Source organism: Oryzias latipes, chromosome 6 (assembly GCF_053564925.1).
Source record: "Oryzias latipes strain Hd-rR chromosome 6, Olatipes_Hd-rR_3.1".
NCBI lineage: Eukaryota > Metazoa > Chordata > Actinopteri > Beloniformes > Adrianichthyidae > Oryzias > Oryzias latipes.
The window spans coordinates 4,551,014-4,576,663 of record NC_136242.1 but is presented as its reverse complement, the minus strand read 5'-3'; the positions used below and the strand labels follow the sequence as shown (position 1 = coordinate 4,576,663).

Genomic DNA, 25,650 nt, shown 5'->3' with positions numbered 1-25,650 from the left:
AGAAAAAAAAACTGACAGAAGCTACAATAATTTATTTGAACAGCTTGTAACATTCAGTAAAAAACCATTAACTACCAATGAATATTCCAAAGCTGAAGTCTTTATTAACTTTGAGACAAATATGTCAGATGAAGGAAAATGAATCACCTGAACGAATTGCATCTCGAGTATTAAGAGCTGATCTACACTTCTCGTCTGCCCTTTTCCCGTCTCAGCTTGTCTCCAGTGTCCCTACAAGGTGGCTGACGTTTCTAAAAACGGCGGGTCACGGGACGCAGCAGGAGGAGATCCCTGAGGAAGAACTGGAGGAGATGAAGGACAAGGATGAAATTGATCACGCAGAGATGGAGCTGAGGAAGGGCCAGGTGCTCTGGGTCCGAAGCCTCAATCGCATCCAGACACAGGTATGATTTAAGCTGGGAGGTTCAGTTTGAGCTGGTTGCCCTGAGGTTTTTTTTTTCAGTCACGTTGCCATGGGGACTCTGGTTAAATGCATAAAGGAAGTAAAGTTTGGACTTAAACTGAAATGAATTTATATTCTGCTTGGTTTTGCTCCCATTGTGCTTTTTTTGTCATGAATGGACACAGTTACATAACCTAGCCACAGGGGTTGCAAGCCAGTTGCCTCTGTGCCGGTCCCAAGCCCGGATAAATAGAGAGGGTTGCGTCAGGAAGGGCATCCGGCGTAAAAATTGCCAAAATAACTATGCGAATCATCCACACCACTTTAGACATACCGGATCGGTCGAGGCCCGGGTTAACAACGACCGCCACCGATGCTGTTAACCTACAGGGTGTCGGTGGAAATTTGACTACTGTTGGTCGAAGAAAGAGAGGAGGCAGAAGGGTCCGTGGCCAGAGAGAGAAGGGAAAAGGCAGGAACATAGGTTTGAGAATAGGGACTCTTAACGTTGGCACAATGACAGGGAAAGGCAGAGAGCTGGCAGACATGATGGAGAGAAGGAAGGTAGATGTACTGTGTGTGCAGGAGACAAGGTGGAAGGGCAGCAAGGCACGTAGTATTGGAGGAGGATACAAACTGTTCTATCATGGTGTTGATAGGAAGAGAAACGGGGTAGGAGTGATTCTGAAGGGGGAGTTTGTAAACAGGGTTCTAGAGGTGAAAAGAGTCTCAGACAGGATGATGAGCCTAAAGTTGGAAATTGAAGGGGTGATGGTGAATGTAGTCAGTGGGTATGCGCCACAGGTTGGCTGTGAGTTAGAAGTGAAGGAGAGATTCTGGAGTGAGTTGGATGAGGTCATAGAGAGTTTTCCCAGAGGAGAGAGAGTTGTTATTGGAGCAGACTTTAATGGGCATGTTGGTGAGGGCAACAGAGGTGATGAGGAGGTGATGGGCAGGTTTGGTGTGAAGGAAAGGAATCTGGAAGGACAGATGGTGGTGGACTTTGCGAAGAGGATGGAAATGGCTGTAGTCAACACTTACTTCCAGAAGAGAGAGGAACATAGAGTGACATACAGAAGTGGAGGTAGGAGTACTCAGGTGGACTACATCCTATGCAGACGAGGTCATTTGAGAGAGGTTAATGACTGCAAAGTGGTAGTAGGAGAGAGTGTAGCCAGACAGCACCGCATGGTGGTGTGTAAGATGACTCTGGAGGTCAGGAAGAAGAAGAGAGGGAAAACAGAAAAGAAGACCAAGTGGTGGAAGCTACAGAATGAAGAAACTTGTGAGGAATTTAGGCAGAAGTTGAGACAGGTCCTGGGTGGTCAGGATGAGCTTCCAGATGACTGGGAAACTACAGCAGAGATTATCAGGGAAACAGGTAGGAAGGTGCTTGGTGTGTCATCTGGAAAGAGGAAAGACGGTAAAGAGACTTGGTGGTGGAATGAGGAAGTACAGGAATGCGTCCAGAGGAAGAGGTTGGCTAAAAAGAAGTGGGATGTAGAAAGGACTGAGGAAGGTAGACAGGAGTACAAGGAAGCGCAGCGTAGAGTGAAGAGAGAGGTGGCAAAGGCCAAACAGAAAGCTTATGATGAGCTATATGACAGGTTAGACACAAAGGAAGGAGAGAAGGACTTGTACAGGCTAGCCAGACAGAGAGACAGAGATGGGAAGGACGTGCAACAGATAAGGGCGATTAAGGACAGAGATGGAAAGGTGCTAACAACCCAGGAGAGTGTACAGAAAAGATGGAAGGAGTATTTTGAGGAGCTGATGAACGTGGAAAATGACAGGGAAAGAAGGGAGGAAGATGTGGTTGTTGTGGAGCAGGAAGTAGCAGAGATTGGAAAGGATGAGGTTAGGAAGGCTCTGAAAAGGATGAAGAGCGGAAAGGCCGTTGGTCCTGATGACGTACCTGTGGAGGTATGGAAGTGCTTAGGAGAGACAGCAGTGGAATTTCTAACGAGTTTTTTCAATAGGATTCTAGAGAGTGAGAAGATGCCTGAGGAATGGAGGAGAAGCGTTCTGGTCCCAATCTTTAAGAACAAGGGTGACACGCAGAACTGCAGCAACTATAGAGGAATAAAGTTGATGAGCCACACAATGAAGCTGTGGGAAAGAGTAGTGGAAGCCAGGCTTAGGAAGAAGGTGGAGATCTGTGAGCAGCAGTATGGTTTCATGCCCCGTAAGAGCACCACTGATGCCATTTTTGCTTTGAGAATGTTGATGGAAAAGTACAGAGATGGTCAGAAGGAGCTGCATTGTGTGTTCGTAGATTTAGAGAAGGCGTATGACAGGGTGCCGAGGGAGGAGCTGTGGTACTGTATGAGATTGTCTGGAGTGGCAGAGAAGTATGTCAGAGTAGTTCAGGACATGTATGAGAGAAGTATGACGGTGGTGAGATGTGCTGTAGGTCAGACAGAGGAGTTCAAGGTGGAGGTGGGACTACACCAAGGATCAGCTTTGAGTCCTTTTTTGTTTGCTATGCTGATGGACAGGCTGACAGACGAGGTAGGACAGGAATCTCCCTGGACAATGATGTTTGCAGATGACATTGTAATTTGCAGTGAGAGTAGAGAGCAGGTGGAGGAACAGCTAGAGAGGTGGAGGTTTGCTCTGGAAAGAAGAGGCATGAAGGTCAGTCGTAGTAAGACAGAATACATGTGTCTGAACGAGAGGGATCAAGGTAGAAGCGTTAGGTTACAGGGGGCTGAGGTGAAGAAGGTGCAGGAGTTTAAGTACTTGGGGTCAACAGTTCAGTGTGATGGGGAGTGTGGAAAAGAGGTGAAGAGGCGAGTGCAGGCAGGTTGGAGCGGGTGGAGGAAAGTGTCAGGAGTGTTGTGTGACAGAAGAGTGTCAGCAAGACTCAAAGGAAAGGTGTACAAGACAGTGGTGAGACCAGCTCTGCTCTATGGGTTAGAGACGGTAGCAGTGAGACAGAGACAAGAGGCTGAGATGGAGGTAGCGGAGATGAAGATGTTGAGGTTCTCCTTAGGAGTGACCAGGTTAGACAGGATAAGGAACGAGTACATCAGAGGGACGGCTCATGTTGCCTGTGTTAGCGACAAAGTCAGAGAAGCCAGACTGAGATGGTTTGGACATGTTCAGAGGAGGGATAGTGGATATATTGGTAGAAGGATGTTGGAGATGGAGCTGCCTGGCAGGAGGGCAAGAGGACGGCCAAAGAGGAGATACATGGATGTCTTAACAGAGGACATGAAGTTGGCTAATGTTAGGGTAGAAGATGTTCATGATAGAGTGAGGTGGAAAAGGATGATTCGCTGTGGCGACCCCTGATGGGAAAAGCCGAAAGAGAAAGAAGAAGAATGGACACAGTTACATCTTATTGTACTTTTTAACGCGCATAAAACCAACTGTTCCTCATTTAGACACAAAAGTCAACTTGTTAGCTTGTAGCAACTTGTTGATATAGAGCTGGCTTAGTTAAGTTGGTTATTGTGTAAAGTAAACATGCATTGTGTAGAAATTATGCATGCACAATTTTGCACATTTTCCAATAGCCCAAATTCACAACAACAGTCGTCTCAGTGGGCTTCGTGCCGATAATTGTAAAGTAAACATACAATCAAAAAGGATCATAAATGCGTAGAATTCAATAGGATGGTACTAAAACTTTAACTTAACAGACTAAACTAAACTGGCATCCCTGCCCTTAGACCCCCCTTGTAAGTGACCATGGTATATGCGGGTTAAGGCCTTCAAAATATGCATTATCAGTATTAACGTACTTCACGGAAGCAACCGTCTGACGCGATCAGGCTTCCTCGTCGTGCGTTAATTTCTGATAATGCACACTTCGTTGGCCAGTGACCCTTGCTTAGTATCCACCTGTGTTGTTAGAATATCTGCTCCAAGAAAGGAAGATCTTTGATTCAATTTTGTTATTTTAGAGTACTTGTCATAAAGTCAAGCAAACACTTCAACTCCAATTTCACATACATTATACAAAACTTCCAGTTTTCAAAGATTTGACATAAAGATTTTCATGCTCCTGGATAAAGGTTGAGACAATGATAGCAGCAGCAGATGGTTCATCTCATTCAGTTGTTTTCTGTCCCGACTGTTGCTTCCTCCTCTCAGATCCGGGTGGTGAACGCTTTCCGAGACAGCATGTCTCCTTACGAAGGTTTGGAGACCCCCGAGTCTCGCAACTCCATCCACAACTTCCGCAACTACCCTGAGTTCAGCATCGAGGACTTAGAACCCCAGATACCCCTCATCGATGAAAATGAGGGCGAGGATGAGCCCCCCACTAAGCGAAACTCCGTCCCCCCTCCTCTGACTGGACTGTCCAACCTGTCAGCTCTGCCTCTGTCCTCGCCCACCGAGAACAATGCTGTGGACCGCCCTCCCCCTCTCCACAGAGACGGCTCGAGGTCTGGTCTCATCCCCCCCAACTCAGCGGGGCTGCCCCCTTGTCCGGGGAGCCCTCTGCACAGCCTGGAGACCTCTCTATAAAAGATCCGTTTGCTTTTGACCTCAGGAGTTCCTCTGAAAGATGAGGAATAAAAAGACATTTGAAAGTTGGAGGAACCGACGGGGAAGCAGCAGAGGGTTCGGCCGTGGCGCTGAACCCACATCTTTGTTCTTTAACACACAGGAAGTTTATCTATTGATGTTTAGCTGAGGAGTTTCTGTGACGTGATCCAATTCTGGTTCTGATGTGTAAATAATCTGTTGGTGTAGTCAGCTCATTCAACCCACAGTTTATGATCAGTCAAGCTGATGTGAACTGGTGGGGATGAGTTCAAGGTCAGTGTTCTGCGTTGTAATTTAAGGAATCCCTCACACAGATGTGTAGTTTCTGTTTATTGAAGGGGGTGGGGGGGTGAGGGGGGTACTCCCTGACACACTGGACACATTGCAGACCAGTGAAGCTCATTTTCTTCATCTGGAAGCTTCACCAGGATGTTTCAGAGAAGTGCTGCCCACTCCCACACAATCCCACCAGAAGACAACACCATGGAGAAACAAACATGGAGCCTCTTTTTTCCCAGGCTGAGGTTTTACATCACAGACAAAGAAACTGCATCTAAATCTGTATTCAGTAACCTGTGTTTGGAAAGCTCACGGTCTGGAGTCAATCGCCGTCACAACCGGCAGCTCTCCACCCGCTGACTGTGTCCGCTGTGTCCGGGGCTTTTCTCAGATGTGTGTTTGGAGACGGTTTAACCTAAATCCTAACTTTATGTTTTAGCGTTTTTTTATGTTTTAGCTTGTTGTTGTCTGAAAAAGTGTAAAACAATTGCTATTAAAGGTTTAAAAAAGGGATTCTTGGGCGGAATGTATGTTTTAGATAAGCTTCACCTTTCAAAGGCAACTAAGAAAAAAACCTATTTCCATTCCTCACCAGGTGTGAAAACGACACGTTTGTGCGGAAAAGTTATTTTCTTCATGTGAGTGTACATGTGTGTGTGTGTGGGAGGGGGGGCCTGGTTGGCAGGCGAATAAAACTCTTAAAAAAAATATTTGTCACTGTTTACTTGTTTAAGCACAAAACAGAACATGGTAACACTGTCAAAGGCAACATGGTAACGTGAAACAGGAAACAGTCAGAACAACCGGACATCCTCCGTGGACAATTTAGTGTCTTTAGAATCAAATGCAGTCATTAATGCATGTTGTTTATTTATGTTTACTGTATCTGAGAGATGCAAAAGGTGTGATGAATGCAAACACATTTCAAGAGGGACCCAACTCAGATGACTGTCATATTTTTGAAGAATGGAATTAAATCTATTTAAAATAAAATTTGAAATAGAATTAAAAATATTTGTAAGATCGACATCTCTGTGGGGTTAAGAAATTCTTAGTCAAAACTGCACGAAAAATAAAACGGTGGGCACAAAACCTCTACAAGGCATGCAGATGGCTTTTATGAAATATCTAGATCATAGTGAACCTGTAGAGTCAAAATGTACGTGCACATTTTTTCTACGGGCGACAGGTCGTAGTGAACATTTGAAATCCCCTTATGAAAATGTGTTTTTAATCAAAATGTTCTCAGTGGTGTTTTATTCTGATTGTGAAGTGTTTAACCAAAGTCCCACAACCTAAACATCTTAAAAGCCTCTGTTTCCAATGTCTCCTCTACATGGGCGTGGCCATTGGAGCTGAGCTGAGTAGCCCCGCCCTTGATCCCCCCTTCCTTCAAGCTGTGTTTTGCATGAGTGTGGAGAACATGTGTCCAACTCAGGTCCGGGGGTCAAATTTGACCCGCAGTGTAATTATAATTGGCCCATGAGATCATATCAAATGTGCATTAGAGCTGGCCCGCGGTATATTATGTACCGTTAATACTACACATCCCACAATGCTTTGCTGGTATGTTGGCACACAGTCAAAACCAGCAAGCGCTCCTTTTTTCTGTTGACAGTCGTTGACAGCCGCGCTCCTGTCACATTAAACAAATAACTTTCACCCTCCACAAAAATGGTCAAACGAAAGATGGACATCAGGAGCTTTTAAGACAGGTGGAAGGCAGACGATCTGTTTGCGAATATTAAGGACAGACCTGTTTGTCTTGTGTGCCGAGCTAACGTGGCTGTAATGAAAGAATGTAACATAAGACGACGATATATGAAAAGGTTAAACAGTAAATATTAGTTGCATTTATTTTTTCAATAAATATCAAGTTTGGCCTGTGACTTTACTTCACTGTCTTTTTACCCCTGCGAATTTGAGTTTGACACCCCTGGTGAAGAGCTTGTCACGGCGGGGGGGGGGCACCAACGACACCGACTGACAGTCTCAATTCTCGAAAGTTTCTTTTAAGCGATAAAGAAACGGTGAAAGGTGGCATATTTTTGGGTCCAAATCCACACTTTTTGAACAATGGGATGACAAAACAAATGTGTGTACCAGCCTCTGCTGTTTAATAAAATGACACAACAACCAGAAGTTTGATAAGATCATGAAAAATGCTTTGAATTACATTATAATTTAGGCTACATTGCAGCATCAAGCAGCACTGGCTGTGGCTCAGAACTGATTTGATGCTAGCACAAGCAGATTGTTGAATTACCTTTCACAGCAAATAAAATGAAATGCAAGAAAGAAAGTGATATTCACACGTTATTTTCTAGATATGTGTGGCAAGTGCTGAATTTTTTTCTTGGCCGCACAGACCCAGAGAAAGGGGTATGTTTAAGATTACTGGCTAGGGTTAAGCTGCGTTCACACCAAGGCAACCAGTTTCAGTGTTAACTCAATGGTTACAGACCCAATCTGAAGTCCAGCGGCGCAATTTGAGCAGCAGGTGCAGCGCAAAGGTCTGGTGGCGGCGCGATTTCAGCAGCACAGCAGAACTTTCACGAAGGTGAAACAGAACTACACCTGTAGTGTGACCTGAATGTTTGGGACACTCAGCAGCAACAAATCCATTTTTGGATCAAACATCATGTCTAAAGCAGACATGATGAGTGTCTTGATTCAACCTCACTTTGTCAGCCAGGTCGATATATAACAGTAGGCTAACCTACTCACAGACAAACGTGGGATGAGAAATTATACAATTTTCCCAAACATGTGATTTAAGGTAAATGTTACCACTCACCATGAAATCCCATGAATAATAAAACATGTCAAATCACTATTAATCAACGAAATCTTGTTTTTTCACTCAGAGTCAAGTAGAAGTTGATATTTTCTCTCTTAATAATGGACGCTTTAATTAAAATTGTAGTTTGTGCTTATATGTCTTGTCTGAAGATTTGAACAAAAAAACAAAAACAAATGAGAAATGGCTGATTTGGCTTTTGATGACATTCATGGATATATAAATACATTTCAAATAAAAATGAAAATCAATGAGCACATTCCATATGGTAGCCACTCCAGTGGCCCTCTTAGTACAACAACCTCATGACTAACCCGCCTACCAAGGAAATAGTGCCCTCCAGTGGTTAAGAATGTGCACTTATAAAAAACAGAAAAGCTTAAGGTCTTTCTGGCGAAAATTTTGGCAGACCTTTATTAAAAATGTTGTGGTCGTCATCGAACACAACAACAAGAACAAAAAAGTAAAACAAGCAAGTTTTTCTTCCTTTTTTCTATTAGGTTTTAAATAATTTGACAAATATTCAGCTTTGTTGTCCTATTTGGAACAATTTTAAGGGGATACTTTTTCGAAAAAGCCAAGAAAAAAAAACTCACAATGTTTCTCAATTGTTTTTTTCATTGCCATCCAACATTGAAGGTGTATGTGGTGCTGATAACATTGCTGATTTATGGCGTAAGCATTATTCTGACCTGCTCAATTCGGTAAAAAGTCATGCAGTTTCTATTGACAACGTAGATCTTACTGACACTATGGTTATTTGTGCAAGTGAGATTCAAGATGCAATTTCAAAGATAAAAGAAGGCAAAGCATATGGTCTAGATCAGTGTTTTTCAACCAGTGTGCCGCGGCACACTAGTGTGCCGTGGGAGATGGTCAAGTGTGCCATGGAAAATTGCCCTCATTAACTGATCTAAAAACATTAACCATCTCCAGGAAATCAGCTCTTTGTTCATCCAAACAGGTCCTGATAAAACACTGAGTAGTTAGGAATATGCAAGATCATAAAATACTTTTTTCTTTGTGTTTAACTGATTCTATTAAAGACATTTTGATAAGAATGACGGCACCGCGATTTACCTGCAGCTATAACTGTTTTCTGAAAAGTCCCGCAGCTTTTAGTGTCTCCACGACTCCACCAATCATTCTTGAAGGCTTAATCACATGTCATCAGTCTGACCAATCAGAAGTGTTAAAAGTCTAAACTTCCTTGTTCCAATTTAGCTCATAACTCAGTCATTTCCAACAAAAACACCAGCTAAAGCTCGTCTTTAGCGGTGTAGCTTTCCACAGAATCCGGTATCAGACCGTGGAACAAGTGAACAAAACCATGAAACTCAGAGATGCAAGTGTTTCTGCCGTTATGTCGCCGTATTCACACTACATCTCCCATGATGCATTGGCTTAAAGGGACAGCGCCTCAGCGTACAATGAGTCGTCCTTGTTACACGGATTGAAACCACAACGAACATATAGTTTGTATGTAACTTAACTTTTATTACATCTTTTAGAAAAAACATCTGCAACTTCCTGCTTTTTCTGCCACAATTATCACAAAAATGCACGTCAGATTGCCGGGGGGGGGGGGGGGGGGGGGGCTGTAGATCAAAACAGACTATGAGTTTGTGCTTTTTTTTTTTTTTGGGATGCTGGTGTGCCGCGGGATTTTTGTCAAGGTTAAAGTGTGCCATGGCTCAAAAAAGGTTGAAAAACACTGATCTAGATGACATCACAGTCGAGCATTTAAAATATTCAAGTTTTAAATTACTGCCCCTGCTGGCCATGTGTTTCACTGGCTTTTTAACCCATGGAGTCCTGCCTGATTCAATTCTCTCAGTTGTATTGATTCCCGTCATCAAAGACAAGACTGCCAGTTTAAATAGTCTGTTGAATTACCGACTGATTGCCCTTTCCAGCAACATTTCAAAAATTTTAGAATATGTTTTATTGACTAGACTCGAAGTGCATCTTTTAACAAGTGAGAATCATTTTGGTTTTAAAAAAAGCCTCGGCACTGATATGTGTATCTACGCGTACCAGGAAATAGTTGGGAAATACCTGCATTTGAATACATCTGTATTTTTGTGTTTTATTGATGCCACTAAGGCCTTTGACAGGGTCAACCACCTCAAGCTTTTTCAGAAGCTAATTAATCGAGGAGTGCCCAAATACCTTGTACGATTCCTGGCTTTCTGGTATGCTAATCAAACAATGGTAGTCAAATGGGGCAATGTCTTATCAGATCCTTTTTATGTAAGCAATGGTGTTCAACAGGGGGGGATCCTCTCTCCATTTCTATTTGATGTGTATATTCATGACCTATCCACTAATCTGAATCTGTGCAAAACTTGGTGTGTTGTTGGATGTCAAACCTTTAATCATCTTATGTATGCTGATGACCTTGTCATTTTTAGCCCCTACAGTGCTGGGTTACAAACACTTTTAAAAGTTTGTTCTGACTATGGCAGAGACTTTGATATAAACTACAATCCCTCCAAAAGCAAAGTAATGATTGTAAGGACCAAAGACAACAGAAATGTAAACTTTCCTGTTTTTAAGCTTTGTGGAACGCCTCTGGAACAAACCTCATCTATCAAATACCTTGGACATTTCATTACTGATGATTGGAGGGATGATAGAGACATTCAGAGACAGTACTGTAAACTCTATGCTCAGGCAAACATGCTGATGAGAAAATTCAGTGCATGTTCTCTTCAAGTGAAGTGTTCGCTGTTCAGAGCTTACTGCACTCCTGTGTATACGGCCCCTCTTTGGTGGAACTATGGACGTGGGACATTCCACAAATTCTTAGTGGCCTATAATGATGCTTTTAGGCTTCTGCTACAGGTGCCCCGGTGGTACAGAGCCAGTCAGCTATTTGTGGATGCTCACATCCCCACCTGTGAAGCACTACTGCGTAAGCCTACATATGGCCTTAAGGAAAGCCTGGACAAATCTAAGAACTCAATTATCATGTCTCTGACTGATCCCAAAAGAATCTCATGCCGCTACACTTCTGCCCTGAGGAAACACTGGATACAGCGATTATACTCTTTTTAATTTATATCTTTTTACTTTTTATTATGTATATTTGTATCTTTTTTCTATGGACTACATCTGAGTCTGAAATAAAAGTGTGTTTCTGAAAACCGAAAAAAAAGTACTACAAGCCCCACAATTCAACGTTGTGGGACCACGTGTCCTTTCAGCCAATAGCAGAGCGCATCTCGGTCACGTTACCTACAGGCAGCAAATTTAAATTTTTGTTGAAGTATTTTTGTGTTGCAGCTTGAATGTGGGACAGAACGGGAACATACAAGAAAAAGAACTTCAGAGGTAAGGTGTTTTTTTTTTTTTTACACAGATGATTTAAGTTGTTCCGTACTTGTTGTAACATTGTAGAGTTTAGAACTCAGATTTGTTCGCGGTTATTGAATTCATTTAGAAAACTTGCTAGCTAGTTAGCTTAGCGTAACGTTGAAATGCAACTTTGAGGATACATATCAATATAATAAAACAAAGTCTGGTTTCAGTTACAAATGATACCAAATGTCAAACAGTTATAACGTATAAAACAGCAATGTTTAATAAATGTTTGTGAATATGATTCCCATAAATAAAGGAGATCAAACAACGATGGCCTTTGAAGCCAAGAGCGGTGAGTCAACGCCTACAAAACTGCTGTCAGTTTGTGTGTCCCTATTGCTGTTTTGTTTATTCTTTGCATATCTGTCTCATATGGTTCTAGTTTCGAAAGCAGATGTGCTTTTCCTGCAAGACGAGAAGTTTGATTTCGACGTTTCTCTTTCCCCTGCCAGGTAAGAATCTCGCGAGATCTGCGGCTCTCGGGCGCGGGTGAATGAATGACGTCCGTTTTCTGTCAGTGAACACCTAAACGCTCGAGTCTAAAAAGCAGCTGAGTTCTCATGTTTCTGTTAATTTTCCCACTTTTCTAACGTTTCTTAAGGAACTGCATTCTGGATCAGATCTGCTCTCAACTTCTACTGTAGTTTAGCTCCTAATGCTAAATTCTACCAGTGGATTTAGGGGCAACGTAAAAGCCCTGGAGCTCACATGATTTGAAACATGATTTTTATAATACATTTTTGATCAATCATATGAACCATTTAAACATTTAAATTTGTGGTAATTTTCTTCATATAAATGGGTCTCACACAGATAATATTTCCATTAAACTAAGCATTAATCTGCAGGAGAGACAAACATTCACTGGATTCATTAGTTAGACAGAAGATGATCCATAATATTGATCAGCTTTGGGAAACACAATCTCCTCAGTCTTGCACTTTTTTCTAAAGTTAGTGTCACATCACCAAAAAAAAGTAAAAATATCAAAATTAAGAATTAATGGGTCATGATAAACCCACAAAAAACGTCTTTTATAGAGGACAACATAGAAATGTATGTGTGAAACATTTACAATATTAGATTTTTTCTTTTTTTTAATTCTAAAAATACAGTGATTTATTCAGCCAGGCTCAGAAACTTAAGGTTTTGGCTTTGCCTCTGTGCTTACTCTTGAGTTTTTCTGTCTTTTTATCTCAAATGTTTGTGCTGTGATATTATCATAAACATTGGTTTCATATGAACAAAAACGTCTTTACCTTGTTCAATAGTCCAGATCATTTCAATACAAGGGGTTTGTTTTACAGACTTGAATCATTTCCTGCAGGGCTGTTGAAAGACGGCGTGACGCCTGATGCTCACCGTCTCTTGATCCAAGATGTTCAGAGACGGGTCTCCCTGCTTTTCTTCATTTCCTAAAAAAAAATCCTTCAGTGTTTGTAAAATGTTGTTAAATCATATTTTCCAAAAGGATTTATGTATTACAAAATAGGTAAATGTCCAGAGAAACAAAACGTTTACCTTTTTAAAGTCCCATTCTGATCATATTTTAATAGATTTTCAAAGTGTTGCCAAGTGGTCTTTTAGATAAGATGAAGCTGTTTTTAGCCACAAATTTAAAGGAAAAAAGTGGTTTTCTAGAACATAGTTTCTGCTGAGCGGCAGGAGTTCATTAGAATTTCACCTCGGAGTTGTGGGCGGGACTGTTGGCACAGAGTAAAGCCCACCCCCCTTCCCTTCCCCGTTGCTGAGGGCTTGAAGCAGGGAGTTTGTGGCTTACAGCCTTTAACATCACACGACTTAAAGAACAATTAAAAATGCTAACTGTGCTAACGTGGCTAGCACTTTTAGCACAGATAGGAAAATTAGTGCTAGCATTGTGTTCAGCATCATCAACTCTCAGAAAACGTATCACTAAAGATGCTAACTATGCTAACTGGTGTGTGCAAATGTAGCCTCTTTTAGTTTGTAGTGGGGGTGAAATTTTCCCTCACTCGCGTTAAGAAAGAATTGTGAAAGCAGTATTGTCGTTGCAGTGCAGGACATAACAAAAATAAAAAAGCATAGTTTTGTTGTTAATTTAGGTTTTTATCAAACAGTCAGAAGGGGGGTCAAAGATTTCTTTTTTCTGTACTTTTTAATTTTTTTTTAAGTATTTGAACTATAATAGTTTTCATACGTTCTAACTTTTGCTCGTTCGTATAACTGTTTGGTTCAACCACGATTACTTAAGATTTTCACACTTTGTGTGCCAAGTTTTTTGAATGATGTCACAAAGAAACAAAAAATCCCAATAGCAGCAGTAAAGCTGTGAACCTTTTCTGGGCCTCTCTGTTTTCTGCAGCTCTAAAGATGATGAAGACGAGGTTTTTGAGGGTCCAGTGGAGGGTGAAGAGTCTCGTGTTTCTGTGAGCAAAGCCTCTGAGCTTCTGGAAGGAGATCACGTGTTTTCAAACTGGAGCCCACTCACAGGTGAGCGGCTGGATGCTGTGTGTCAGGAAGCCCACTCCCTGGTTAATCAACTGCAGGATGGAAAAGCGTGCGGCGTGGAGGACGCCAACATCGCTGGAGAACAGTTTCTTCAGGACTCTGAGGCAAAAAAGAAAGTGCTTTGTAGTTCGAGCGGCGCTCTCAGCCCCATCAAGCGGCAGACTTTCTGCGTGCAGGACACGCCCACAAAGCAGCTGCCGCCTGCCATCCAGCTCCAATTGCCCAGAGGAAGCCGGCGCAGCTCGGCCGCTCCCCTCTCTGCCGCACGCAGCACCTCCAGCCCTGTGGGTGGAGCCAAGCTTCAGCCGCGGTCTAACCTGCGGGCAAAAGCGCCGGTGGGGGTCGCCGTGGTTTTACCGAGCAAGGCAGTCGCTCCACCGGCTTCCAGGTTAACCAGCAGAGCGGACAGAACAAGGCTGCAGCCACCAATCAAAGTAGGAGGAGTTATGCCTCATTATCACAGCACTGACTATGGAGACTGAACAGGAAACTGTTTGTTTCAGGCCGTGTCAAAGCGCAGCCCGTCTTCACGCCTCGCCAACAGAGCCGAGTCATGTGAAGATTTACTCTCTGATGCAGCAAGTGTGGCGTCTGACATCAGTGACTCCTCCATCAACTCCACCCTGTCACTGACGCGCACTCTGGCACCGCCCTCAAAGGTAACCTCTGTCCTTTTGAATACTTAATACATCGGTTTTGAGCATTTGACTGTATCTGAGAACTGGAACTAGTGAGTGTGACGTCACCCATAGAAAATGACCAAAGTCAATTCTGTCTGCATCTTTTCACTATACTGACGCCTCCATGTTGGATCCAGAAATTGCCCATAAGCAGTGGTTGGTCAAATTCGGTCTGAGTCATTGTTTCTTTGCCAACCGCTCTCGCCAATCAGGAGTGGGCTTGTTTGAAGGCCACACCCCTCCCACTTGAAAACGGGCTCAGGAGAATCTGTCAGTCAAGTGTTTTAAATGTTTGACATGAGGCCACCAGCTTTTATTGAGGCATCTGATTCGTCAGTTTATAACTTGAATAACCTGCACTACAATGAAAATATCGTGAAATAAAATTACGATGATCAAGAAGATCAGAGCAAGACTGGTTATTCTGACCAATACAATGACAGCTGTTTGTGCTATCCTATGGGGTCCAGATGACCCGATCCTTACATCGACGCAGGGGTTTCAAACATACGGCCCTTGGTTTATTCCCCCCCACACATGAAGAGTAAAAATTATAAGGATGTTTTAAAAAAGCACGTTTCTAGTCCATTCCTGTAGCGAGTTATGATTTTTTAAAGATCCCCCCCCTCCCCCCCAGAAAAAAGAAAATACCCCCCCACCTCGCACACACACACTCGCGCGGTGAAAATATATTTGGTTAGTATCTATACAAACTGTGTAAGTATACTTAGAGCTGTGACGGTGTGGGATTTTTGATCACCGCGGTGATGAACCAGCAGGGGGCGCGGTGTTGCGGTTAATCGCAGCGCAAAAAACACAAACACAAAATCCCCCGGCGGCCGTGTCGCTAATGAAAACAATTACAACACAGTATTCTTTATTCACAAATAACAGTAACAGCTACCTTCTACCTATCTAACTAATGAACTAACTATGTAGGTGTTGTAGAATGACTGTGTGTGTGTGTGTGTTGGGGGTGTGTGTTGATTCCTCTGCAGTGGACCGCTCTCTAGCTGCACGCGAGGCTTCACCTGTGCTCTCTGGTACAGACATTTTCTCAGAATATGATATATTGCCCAGTAATAAGCAGACTGCAGACACTTTGTCACCTTTCCGGTAGCCGTGAGCCTGGCACCCATGAAGAATGCGGGGCAGGAGGCTCCACCTTTATTTATAAAGACACATGACTCTGCGCTGCACAAAATGGTTCCCAAGAAAAACATGTAGTGATATTCATCGAAATCTAACAGTGCAAGCTCATGTTTGGTGTTACAGAGTGACTGAGAACAGTAATAAACCCCCCCCCCCCAACACAAAATCCTCCGGCGGGCGGCCGTGTCGCACACTCAATACAATGGAAATTAATAATTTGTCAGTAAATTTGTCGTATTTACTCGCGAGAACGGAAACTTCTGCCGTAGAATGAGGATGTGTATGTGCTGCTGAAAACGTGCACGCGTGTGTGTGTGTGTGTAGAAGGAGCACGCTGTGTGCGGTGTGCTGTAGAGGCAGTGAGAGGCGCGGGCAGCCCAAGAGGTTAGAGACGCGGTGTAGGGAGAGGAGAACAAGTCTGAACACAGGACTGACAGAAAAAGTAAATTATCAGCAAAGATGAATGTGTTTTATGTGTTCATCATAGTTCCATCACGCAGCATATGCAGAACTTTTAAAAAAAGTTTAAAAAAAAAAAGTGCGGTGACGCAGTTATCGTCACACCCTTAAGTATACCTGAAATTGTATTTTCTAACATTAACAAAAGAAAAAAATCAATATAAATCCACTTTCATCAAATGTTTTATTTTATATTTATTATTTTGTATTTTTTGCCACACAGAACCCCTGTTATAGTCTAAAACAAAAAAAGAAGCTTAAAGTGCCTGAAATATAAAAATCTGTCATTCATTATTTAAACTAGAAACATTTTGACCAACTGAACCATTTGATGCTGAGAAAAATAATTCAATCAATAAAAAATATTAAATGTAAATTCATCTGAAACATTAACACAGCTGCACCAATATATTTAACGTTTTTAGTCTGCTGTGGCACATTTTTTTTTCTAAATGATGGATTGTTTATGTTCTCATAAAGTGCAGCTGTTTTCCTGCATTATCTGCTGTCTTTATGTCAAATACTGACACCAACTAAACGACAGGCAGACAAAGAAAACTGATGGAAAATAAAGACGTCATCAAAATGTCTACAATAGCTCATAAAGCATGACATTATTAGCATGAGCTGAGTCATCTAAAGGCACGAGATGATCCTGGTGTTGCGCAATAGAGGCAGCTGCTTGCAGCACTCCGCATGTGCTGTTTACAGCCTGAGCCCACTACCCCTCCCCTTTCCTTCTCACGCACACACACACGCGTGTGACAGGAGACAGGAGCAGCAACAGTTTCAGGCTGTTACCAACTCTGTCCTATAACAGATAATAGGAAACCACACAGATTTCACCACTGCCCCCCCCCCCCCCCCCCCCCCCCCCCCCCCGTAAAAACTGCGCCCTGGGCAATTGCCCGTATTACTTGTGCCTAAAACCGTTACTACAGCCCCCCCCCCCCCCCCCCCCCCCCCCCCCCCCCCCGGCATCACATCTAGTTGAGAAGCACTGACACATGCCATAAGCGAAACCTAGCAGCTTCGTGTCTGAGTAACATGTAGTTTGGCGCTGCGTGAGCCCCACCCATTGCTATGAGAATGATCAGTAGTGACCCCCTAATGATCAAAATGTTGTCAAAAAGAAAAAAAGGATGCTTGGTATGTCATCAACAGGTCGCAGTGCTCCAAGAATATAACATTCAGAAAAAAAGTTTCACCATTTACAGGGGAGGTTAAGAAAAGAGAAGATTTACCAACTATTGGCTGGACTGATGAACAACCGTCTGCATTTACTGCAGCCATAACGTCAGTGATGGAGCAGTGACAGACACCTGATTGTAAACAAGTGAAAGAGAGGTTAAATCCAAATTCTTATGTTCACAAATGTTTATAATTTTAACTTTTTTTTCCATTGATTTACACATTTACATTTTTGGCAGGTGTGCCATTATTTCAGTAGCCCCTCTTAAGTTTATTATTGGGATTGCTTCATGCTTATTGTAAAATACTGTAAAATATTCAGTCTGTAAATCACTGAAAAAAACAATTTTTCTTAAAGTGAAATGCATTTTATTTGAAATCTATTGGCCTCTGTGAATGGATGTGTAATAAGTGATTAGGCTGCTATGCTGGTTCAGGCATTTTTCCAACCGAGTAAAAAATCAAAAACAAAGCCGTTTTTGATTTTATGTTACTGGTCCGGCCCACTTGGAATCAGAATGTGGCCCCCGAACCAAAATGAGTTTGAGACCCTTACATTGATGTGTTCTCCCTACCATGACAAAGGTGGATAAAGGTGGAAAGATTTCATGTAATCCATGGAAACCAGTGAAGATCACAAATCATTGAAGAAAAGAGGTTCAGAGCTCTGTCTAGTGGGTCTAGATGACCCAACTCCCAATGTTAAAGTGCCTTGGGTCTTTAGAAGTCTGTGAGATTTTGGCTTTACTTCCTGTTAATAACGTGGGGAGAAAAGCTCACTCAGTCCAGTTCTCATATACAGTCAATGATTATGAGCAGAAAAATCTCAGGACCTCCACAGGTCTGTGGCCCTTTTTATAATCACTGTAAATGGCTTCATGTGCTGCACTCGCCCACATGCTGCAGTCAGACTGATGGGAAAATAAAAATTCAGTTATAATTTGAACAAAAAAATCATAAAAGTATCACCTCATTAGTTTGTTAAATCATTTCCATCAGATAATCTAACTACTAATACCATTGAAAATGCAATTTTCATTAAATTAAAAGGCTTATCTTCTCAAACTCAAACTTTATTTATTTATATAGTGCCTTTCATTTTATTTAAAAACACAAAGCGCTTCACATAAAAGCAGATAAAACGGTCATAAAAACCTAAAATTGTTAAAAACAGCAAAAGGACAATCACACAAAGATGGGACCCCTCCCTCACCCACCCACCCACACCCCACCTACCCAGTTCCCCCAGTAGAACCCTGAATAGGAGGGATGGTTTTCCAGCAATAGCACCCCCTACAGGTCAAGCTGGTGGTGCCCCAGAAAAATGGATCCCCAAGAGGAAACGCTGGAGTTAAAAACATCAGAACATCATTCTCTAAAGCTCTCTGGTGTTTCCTCAAATGTCTCTTTATTCAAATTCAGCTTTATTTATACAGCACTTTTCCTGCTTCAAAGCATCTCACTTTCCATAATAAAACAGATAATAATAAGATTAAAAAAAGTAGTAGTACAAATAGTAAACAAAGAAAAATCCAATACACACACATTCCAGAAGTACAATCCAAATACACGGAATTATTAATGACATTGATAAACTAAAATGAAACGGTGGACATGTAAAAACTATGTAAAAGCTACACTAAAAAGATGAGTTTTAGGTTTTTCAAATCAAACCTCCACAGTGGCTGAAGCCCTCAGTCCTCATCCCGGCTGTTCCAGGTGAGGCCCACGGCGCTGGAATGTGGCCTCGCCGTGGGTTTTAGTTCTGACTTTTGGGAGCACCAGTGGACCTGAGGGCTCTGTGGAGGTCATAGACTAAAGGTCAATCTGATATTAAAAACAAAATAAAGGTCCAATTCCATTTAAACTTTTATAAACTAATAAAGGAACCTTAAAATCGATCCTAAAGCCAGTGCAAAGATTTCAGAATCAGAGTAATGTGCTCCGTCTTAGTCCTGGTTAAGAGACGTGCAGCCGAGTTTTTGAAGAAGCTGCAGCCGATTGCTTGTATTTTTCTTAATGTCGGAGAAAGGAGCTCTACAGTAATCTATTCCAGACGTCATAAGATGTTTTTCTCACACAGAGGGTCGTGGGGAAGAACCACTCTGGAGGTAAAGCTCCAACCATTCCAGGCCGGAAGGTGACAGACAGGAAGAACACCTCCTCATCTTCATCGTCTGTGTCCAGCTTCAACTCCAGCCTGTCCTTGTCCCCCGCCAAAGGTAATCTGATTACTCACTAATCTGATTACTCACCTCCAGACCCCTTTGGTCTGGAGGTGATTTGTGTTTGGTTTTGCATTTGTGCTGCCACGCTTTCTTCACTCTGTAGAAGAACTAAACAGATGACTACTGCTAATTAGTCTAACATGTTTGGCCTTTGAGTTCACATGAACATGCCAGAACCTCCATCACTGCTCATCTTGTCCCTGTAGGTAAACTGAACTCCTCTGTGAACCAGAGTTTCAGCAGCTCGGCTCGAAATGCCCCCAGTGGAGTAAACCGATCAACCAACGACCGTAGACCTCGCCGTTCCACCGTTTACGCCGCCACCGAGCAGCAGTCCACGAAGACTCTGCACCAAGCCAGGAAGATCTCTGAATGCCCCAAGAAGTCCACGCCGCTGAAGAGAGCTGAGAGTGTGACCTTTCAACCAACACCCTCCAAGAGGCTTTTAGAGAAGACTGCGTCCATGCCCTCCTCGGTATCCAGCCTGCTGCCAGGAAGATTGAAGTCCAAGCCGGAAGCCCTGGTGTTTCCCACGCCAGGAGTCCGGCACACGGATGGTAACGGACTGGAATCATGCCCTCATGTTAGCTCCAGCTGTGCTGCAGGTGGATCTGACTGTCTTTCTTCTCATCCATCAGCGTCATCAGACATTTCAAAGGGGCTCAAGCCAAAAAGGCTGGTGTCATTTGGCAGCATGAACAGGTGAGTGCCGTGTTAAGTCTTGGTCCCAACTGCCCCTCTTCAAAACGGAAGAAGATGCGGGCAAAAATGGACAAACCTGTACGGGGGCACGCATGCGGCCCGCAGGAAGTATCAAAGTCGTAGAGCATTTGGTGAAGCCATAGAAGTAGCTGGAAGTAAGGCCGTTTCTATGGGCCATGTCACAGCCACTCAGTCCAGTTCTCTACATATGGTCAATTGTGCTCCCCATAAAGTCCCCCTCCAATGAAAATCCTCTTTTTTGACATGTATGTGTGGCATTTTTCTTCTGGAAGAGAACAAATGTAGTAAGAAATCATTTCATTTTTGCATTTCTGAGTATTTCTCCTTTTAAATCGCTGTCGGTCAAACTGCAGCAAAGACGCTCGGTTTGAATTCATGAGCTGTTGTGACGTCACAACGGCCCGCTGTGATGCACAAGCTCCCCGCTCTGCCCCGTCCAGCGTGCACGAGCTCGGTGTGGCAGAAGAGAAGTTGGCTCATTGCTGCGTTACCCGCCGTTAAGTGCGTCCAAGGTTGTTGGCCTCAAGTATTTCAAATTAAGTTGAAAGTTAAAGTCCCAAAGAATAAAATCAGGGGACATTTTTTATCATTGTCTCGATGAAAAAAGGAAAAATATATAAAGTTCTTTAGGCCCAGTCAGGCTGGCTCACCATCCCGCACGGCTCTCTGCCGGGAGCCAGCGTAGTGATCCGGATCGCTCCAGCTCCTGAAGCCCTGCAACAGACTGGATAAGGCGTACCCGCCTTTGTGGTCATTCCAGAGTTTCTACAGTCCTGGCTTTCAGAATAAACCCTTAACCTCATCCAGTGAATGCAAAATTCAATGAGGATTTCAGGTTGAATATTGCTTGTTTTTAATCATTTGACATGTTCCAAGTTCTCCTCTTTGAAGTGCCATCTAGATAAGGCTGCACACAGATTTCTTTCAGAAGCAGAGTCCTGTTTAACACGATCACTAATAAACCTTCACCCCCCCCAGTGTTCCGATAAAGCCATCCGCTGCTCATCTGATGCCATCTGAAAGCGTCCCCAAGTCGGTGCAGGGAAAGGCCCGCCGCCCATCTGGCCTTCCTACCCCAGTGAGGAGCAGGTCTTTTGCCTTCTCCAACAGCCTAACCCCCAGAGTGAAGCCATCGGTGGTCACAGACTCCTGCACAGCTCCCACTCCCAGTTCAGCCCTCAAACACCTCAGCTCCAGGTGAAACGCTTTCTTAGTGCTCATTTAGTGCAGCACATCCACTGACGTCCAGCTGCAGGACTGACACCAACACGCTTTGATTCATTTTTCTGGTGTCTAAAGCCGCCTTCCTAGAGATGCTCCGCTGGAGGAGCATGTTGACCCCCCTGACATCCCACCTTTCCGTCTGGAGGAAGAGGAGGCCCCTGTCACCACATCATGCGAGAGCTCTGAGCCTCACCCCCCAGAGAACAAGGAGGATGTGGAGCCAACAACCCCCACGCTGCCCAAGAACCTGATCGAGATGGAGACTGCAGAGGAAAACACCGGCAAGACCCAGGAGGTCAGGAGCACCATACTCATTTTCATTTGAACTTTTTGTCTCCCACCATTAGATCAACATTTAAAGTCAGTCATTCACCAAATTGTGTGCATGTTTGCAGCAGTCTTTAGTCCCACGCCCATCATCTTCTTGATCTATTGTATGTGTTCCCAGTGGTCTTTCAATCACGATTATGCTTTCCTTTGTTCATTTTCTTGGATAAAGCTTCTGCAGAGCGGCTGTAGTTCATTAAAAATTCAGCTCTGAGTGGTGGGTGGGACTGTTGGCGCAGAGCAATTGTGCCCCCTTCCCCCCTTCTCTTTACTGAGAGCTCTAGCTTACAACCCTACACACCCCCAACCTAACAATAGTGGGTCAACAAAACTGACGAGCAATTTTAGAGCAATCCCGCCGCACAGTTTAGATCCAGATTTCAGCCCAAAGACGTTCATAGATCTACTCGTCTGTCAGTGGATGCATCAGAATGGAGCAGAGCAGGAAGACTGGTGGCCCAAAAATCGATTCTGCGATATGTATATGTATCGATTCAAAATGCTTTTATGATATTTGTTTAAATATTTCTGGGCGTCCTTCAGCGTCTGACTCTTGTTTTCCACTTAAGCCCGACTAGTTAGCAGCAGAGAACACAGAGCCTCTTTGAGCAGCTCTACACCACACAAAACAACAAGATCTCAGCAAAAAGCTGCTTGATTTGCTGTCATGAGACATGAACTAGTTTTTACTTGGGACGATGAACCCAAACTCTGTGCCGTGTTGCTGCCAGCATCACATAAAAACACCTTTGTAGCTCAGATGAGAATGAATGATGCAGTGCAGCAGCTCAGCAGCTCATGCACGGAGCACCAGGACAAATGCTGTCTGCAAAGCGGGTCAAAGTTCTGCAGAACCTCCCAGCAACAGATTCTAGTTTGGTGACCTGATGGATCAGAGGGATGTGTCCACCGCTCTGAAAAAGGTCAACATGGTGGCGATGAGCGGGGAGATCCGTGTTTCCCTCCACGTCTGCAGAGCAGACTGATGTAAACAGAGCATCTTAGCCACATCAAAGCTCTTCATCCTGTCAGGCTGCCTCATCATCATCACTTTATTGTTCCTGGAGAGAATCAGTGTTTCTTTCCTTCATTATTGAAGCACCATTCAGGCTCCTGAACCCTTTAAAGTACTGGAGAAGCTACAATAAGCAATGTTGAAAATAAACCACATTCTACTTCCTCAATCATACTTTTACAACCTTAGTGGTTACATTTTTTTTCTTATACTGAAAAATATTTTGTTGTGGAAATCAGACAATGTTGTATAATGTTTATATATTTTAAGTCACCAAAATAAAAGCACTTTGAATTCTTGGTCTGGGCATCTTTGGTTAGACTGCTGCCCCCCCCAACCGGATGGGTGAATGAAGATGGAGGGATGGTTTTCCAGAATGTTCACATGTTTCGTGTCTACGTAGTAGTATTACATCACAATCAAAAGCCTCTGCCTCTGTTTGGTGTTTATGTCCGCTGAATGAGAATCCTTCAGTCCAAAACATCTTTCTAGTGTAGATAGATGCAGAAGTTCTGCACACTTGGGAAACTCTGAAGCAGAAGCTGTGTGTGTCACACCACCAGTTTGAATCCATGTCATAGATGAGGAAAGATCATGGAACTGAATGGTTGGCGTGCTCTCTCCTCAGGTCCTCCTCCTTGACCTTCCAGCTCCAGCGCCGAATCCTACAGAGAAGCTGCTTATTGACCTCACTAACACCCCAGACCTGATCCGCAAAAGCACCAAGAGCTGCACTGAAACTCAGGTATCACAGGTCCAGTGAGCTACAGGAAATATACCAGAACCTCACATGAGTCATGGAGGAACGATGATAAAACATTCAGTTTCAGAAGATGGTAGACTTCATTTTGACTGGAACTGACTGGCTGTGTGAAGTTTCTGATATTTGGAGAGAACAAAACTGAAAAGACTTACATTTTCATTTTGTGTGTGCTTTTTCCCCAGCTGATTGATTTGAGTTCTCCACTCATCAAGTGGAGTCCAGACAGCAAGCATGAGAACAACGCGCCTCTAATCAATCTGTCCTTCTGAACTCCTGGAGCCGTCCGTCTTCTGAAACAGAACTTTAAATGACATTAGTCTTGACTAACCCGAAGCATCTAGTTAAAAATGATCTAAAAATTCCCAGAATGCTTTGGTTCTCTGAACCCAGATGGAACAGTGTTCATGTTGCTGCTTTTATTGTATGAATAAATGGTTGTTTAGTCAATCTCCTATTGGTGCTCATGTGTTGCTGATCCAACATATTGACTCCATATGTTTGATGATATCAATGTGAAATCATTTGAGTTTTATAATTCATGTGAGAAATTTTATTTATGACCTAATAAATTCAAAATTTTCTCTTTAAACATCGTTTTTTTTGTGTAGTTTTTCAGCAGCATTAATCTGGTCAATTTTCTTTAGGTTGGAATTTTCTGATGGAATAGTTGTTTATGATAAACATCTTCATCTGACATTTGTCATAACAAAGCAGACGTCTACTTCACTTGACAGTTCCGTTTAACGTGGAAGGATTTCTGCATGGGGGGTGGGTTCCCCTCCCATGGTTGCCCTTTGAATATAGGCCCCTCCCCTCTCAGTTTTAGCCATGTCGGACCCTTGGTAAGGGGGGGAGGGGGTTGGACATCACTGCTAGCAAGTATAAGATGTCCTCTCAGTGCCCTACTCGCCAATTTTACCTGCATTTCTTTTTTAGTACACACACGCTTTCCCCCACCGCACACAAACACAAATATTACACAAGGTAGATGGGACCTTAGACCATATGTCCCCTACCCCATCCCTGGCGGGGGGAACCAGGCCCTCGGCAACGCCGTGTCCCTGGGGCGCTGGCTTCCTGGGCCCGGTGGCCCTCTCTCCACACAGGGAGAGGGATCCCTGAGTTCTCTGGAAAGACCAAGAGCTGGGGATCACATCACGGACATCTGAGCCTGGTGGTGTCTGTGTCCCTGTGGTGCCTGTCCTGGCTACCGCTGCAGCTGTGGCGGGGGTCTTGGTGTGAGGATGACAAGGCACTCTCCCTCTTTTTACATTCCCTCATCCACCTCAGAAGAACAGAACATGTGTTGGTCTGTGTGCATAAATGTGTGTGTGAACGTTGGTTGTATTGTGGACATGTTTACTTGTTTGTGTGTGAACATTTTTGGAGCAAACAGGTATGTTTGTACGTGTGTGTGTGTGCGCGTGTGATTGTGTGTGTGAACAGGTATGAAGGTAAATAGGTTCCGCCCCTTTTAGACTAACATTTTGTGCTCTTACAGCCCCAACACTCCTCTCTCTTCTTCCTCCTTTTCTTTTCCATCCGGTCCAACAAAAAACTGTTACAAATATAATCAATATAAAAATAAAAGTTTAGCCTGAATTACAAAAGGGGTTTATACAGATATACACTTCTTGAATCAGAAGACTCATAACCCCTGTTGAAACAGGTACATATGTCCAACACAAGAAGCCTTCAGCTCTCAGCTATGGACAATTAAAAATATATATATTGTGCAAAAAGATTAGTACACTTAACGCATGAAAAAAAGAAAGGTTTGGATATAAATGTGAAATTTGAAGAATAACGTTCAAATCTGACTTCATATAACTAAAAGATAAAGAGATTATATTTTGTTTTAAGAGCATTTCTGATGCAAAAAAAAGCTCAAACGAGCTCATAAAACATTTTAAAGCAATAAACCCCTGCAGGAAGCACAGTGGTGTAGTGGTTAGCACTCACCTCACAGCAAAAAAAGTCCTGGTTCAAATCCTGACATGTCCTTTTCTGTGAGGAGTTTGTATGTTCTCTGTATGCTCTCTTCCTCACA

The 25,650-nt window shown here is 43.2% G+C and overlaps 2 protein-coding genes across 4 annotated transcripts in view; both read left to right on the top strand.

Annotated features, from left to right (window-relative positions):
• Positions 1 to 5,890, top strand: part of LOC101173614 (plasma membrane calcium-transporting ATPase 1-like) — a 53,833-nt gene extending 47,943 nt beyond the window's left edge. The window contains exons 21-22 of one of the 2 annotated variants that reach the window (XM_023955477.2): positions 216 to 404; positions 4,505 to 5,890. In XM_023955477.2, coding sequence (XP_023811245.1) covers positions 216 to 404; positions 4,505 to 4,882 — 567 coding nt within the window. In that variant the 3' untranslated portion in view covers positions 4,883 to 5,890. Of the gene's footprint in view, positions 1 to 215; positions 411 to 4,504 lie in introns of those variants that run through there. The other variant, XM_078948275.1, reaches the window with a different exon arrangement.
• Positions 5,891 to 11,171: 5,281 nt separating this feature from the next.
• Positions 11,172 to 24,189, top strand: gtse1 (G-2 and S-phase expressed 1). Of its 2 annotated transcripts, none has more exons than XM_011472871.4 (12): positions 11,172 to 11,318; positions 11,605 to 11,640; positions 11,743 to 11,800; positions 13,693 to 14,272; positions 14,342 to 14,497; positions 19,404 to 19,542; positions 19,755 to 20,105; positions 20,187 to 20,250; positions 21,250 to 21,468; positions 21,571 to 21,790; positions 23,466 to 23,582; positions 23,783 to 24,189. In XM_011472871.4, the coding sequence occupies exons 1-12, from the start codon at positions 11,276 to 11,278 to the stop codon at positions 23,867 to 23,869; spliced, it is 2,070 nt and encodes a 689-aa protein (XP_011471173.1). In that variant the 5' UTR covers positions 11,172 to 11,275; the 3' UTR covers positions 23,870 to 24,189. The 2 variants fall into 2 exon arrangements, with proteins under 2 accessions (XP_011471173.1, XP_004086315.1); XM_004086267.5 differs by having other exon boundaries at positions 11,731 to 11,800.
• Positions 24,190 to 25,650: the final 1,461 nt, after the last annotated feature.